The following is a 1,775-nucleotide window of genomic DNA, read 5'->3' as shown; positions in this document are numbered from 1 at the left end:
ACATAGATGCCGCCACGCACACGGACCACTTTTGTGTTTCGTGTACTTAAAGAAAAAAAAAACACACACACCAACTTTGTAATTTCTTTTACTTTTAACGTGTAGGAGTGAATTGTGTGTGTGTGTGTGTGTGTGTGTGTGTGTGTGTGTGTGTGTGTGTGTGTGTGTGTGTGTGTGTGTGTGTGTGTGTGTGTGTGTGTGTGTGAGAGAGTCAAGAGGGTGAAAGACCAGAGACCTTGCTATCACACAAGCACAAGAGGAGGAGGAGGAGGAGGAGGAGGAGAAAACAGACGTAAAATAAAGACAAGAAAAGAAAGAAAAAAGGAGGAGTAGGAGGGAGAGGAAGAAGAGAACAAGAAGAAAGACGAAAAAAAATAAAGAACAAGAACAAGAAGAAAAGGGAGAAAAGGAGGAGGAATAGGAGGGGGAGGAAGAGGAGGAGGAACCATCATAAAAATAGAACAAGAACACACAAATCAGACACAAACAAAACAAACAGACAAAACAAAACAAAAAACAGCTACTCACAAATCTACCATACAATTTTCTAAAAGGGTTCATGCTTGAGTCTCCTCGTGGTGGTGGCGGTGGTGGTGGTGGTGGCGGTGAAGGTGAAACGCCGTGGTGGAGTAGCGAAATCAGTCTGGCGGTGGTGACGAGGTGTGGAGAAGAGAGAGATGTGGTGTTGATATTTCTGAGCACACAGTTCGAAGGTGGTGGTGGTGGTGGTGGTGGTGTAGGAGGAAGAAGACGCGACACAGGGCTACACAGACGGCACTCACACACTGGCACTGGCACTAACACCCTTGCCTCGTCCCTCAGCGCCGCACAATTAACTTTATCCTGCGGTGTTACGCGCACACACACCAACACACTAACATACAAACACTTATCCTCGCTTCACTCCTTATCTCCCTCACTCTCACGGCTCTCCAGTTCACTAATACACCGAGGTCAGACAAATCCTAGTAGCGTTCCCTCAAGGCCAAAGGAGGGCAGCATCCTTGAAAACACGACGTCAGAACGGAAAACTCACGCTGACAACAGTACGTGATGCTGGCGATGGTGGTGGTGGTGGTGGTGGTGGTGATGTCACGCACAGGAAACACCGTTGAGGGTAAAACTTTTCCCGCTCTTTGTTCAGAATGTTTCGTCCGTGTGCCGAAAGAGAAAGAGGGAAGCGTGGCGTTATATTAATACTACCACCAGACTCGGGATTTGGCGGGGTGGACGAAGGTAGCAAGAGGCGGAGAGAGGAACTAGATGCGTATTGAAGGCAGGAGGGAAGTGAGGACTGGCAGAATGAGATTACAATGTGATTATTATACTTGTGACTAGCTGAATGAATGACGGAGGCACAGAACAGATGAAGAGGAGGATTGAAGCGGATTAGAGTGGGGTTACAACGGGATTAGCAGAGATATGACTAACTGAAGGTGATGAAGGTGCAGATGAAGAGGTCTGAAGCTGGGATGGACTGCAAGGGAGGATGCAGAAGGGAAGTTAGAGAAGGTAATAAAAAGAAAAATGCAGGGGAAAAATGAATGAAAATATATACAAATGACTGAAAAATGAACAGAAAAAGGTACAACTGGACACATGGCAGGCAAAAAAGTAACGGAAAGTGAGATCCAAGAGAGAAACAGGTAGAAATGAGCAAAGAACAGAAAAACTTAAAAAAAAATAATAAAGATTAACAGTAAAAACAAAACACGCATAAATAAACACAGGACGAATACAGCAACAACAGAAACGATAAATAAAACAAAAATGAT

General features: G+C 45.0%; 1 protein-coding gene across 1 annotated transcript in view; it reads right to left on the bottom strand.

Moving 5' to 3' along the window:
* Positions 1 to 794, bottom strand: part of LOC135089810 (NAD(+) hydrolase sarm1-like) — a 116,870-nt gene extending 116,076 nt beyond the window's left edge. The window contains exon 1 of the mRNA XM_063985886.1: positions 529 to 794. Within this exon, the coding sequence (XP_063841956.1) occupies positions 529 to 561 (33 nt within the window). The 5' untranslated portion in view covers positions 562 to 794. The remainder of the gene's footprint in view (positions 1 to 528) is intronic.
* Positions 795 to 1,775: the final 981 nt, after the last annotated feature.

The sequence above is a fragment of the Scylla paramamosain genome, chromosome 33 (assembly GCF_035594125.1).
Source record: "Scylla paramamosain isolate STU-SP2022 chromosome 33, ASM3559412v1, whole genome shotgun sequence".
NCBI lineage: Eukaryota > Metazoa > Arthropoda > Malacostraca > Decapoda > Portunidae > Scylla > Scylla paramamosain.
Note: the sequence above shows the minus strand (reverse complement) of the source record. Positions and strands in the feature narration are given on the sequence as shown.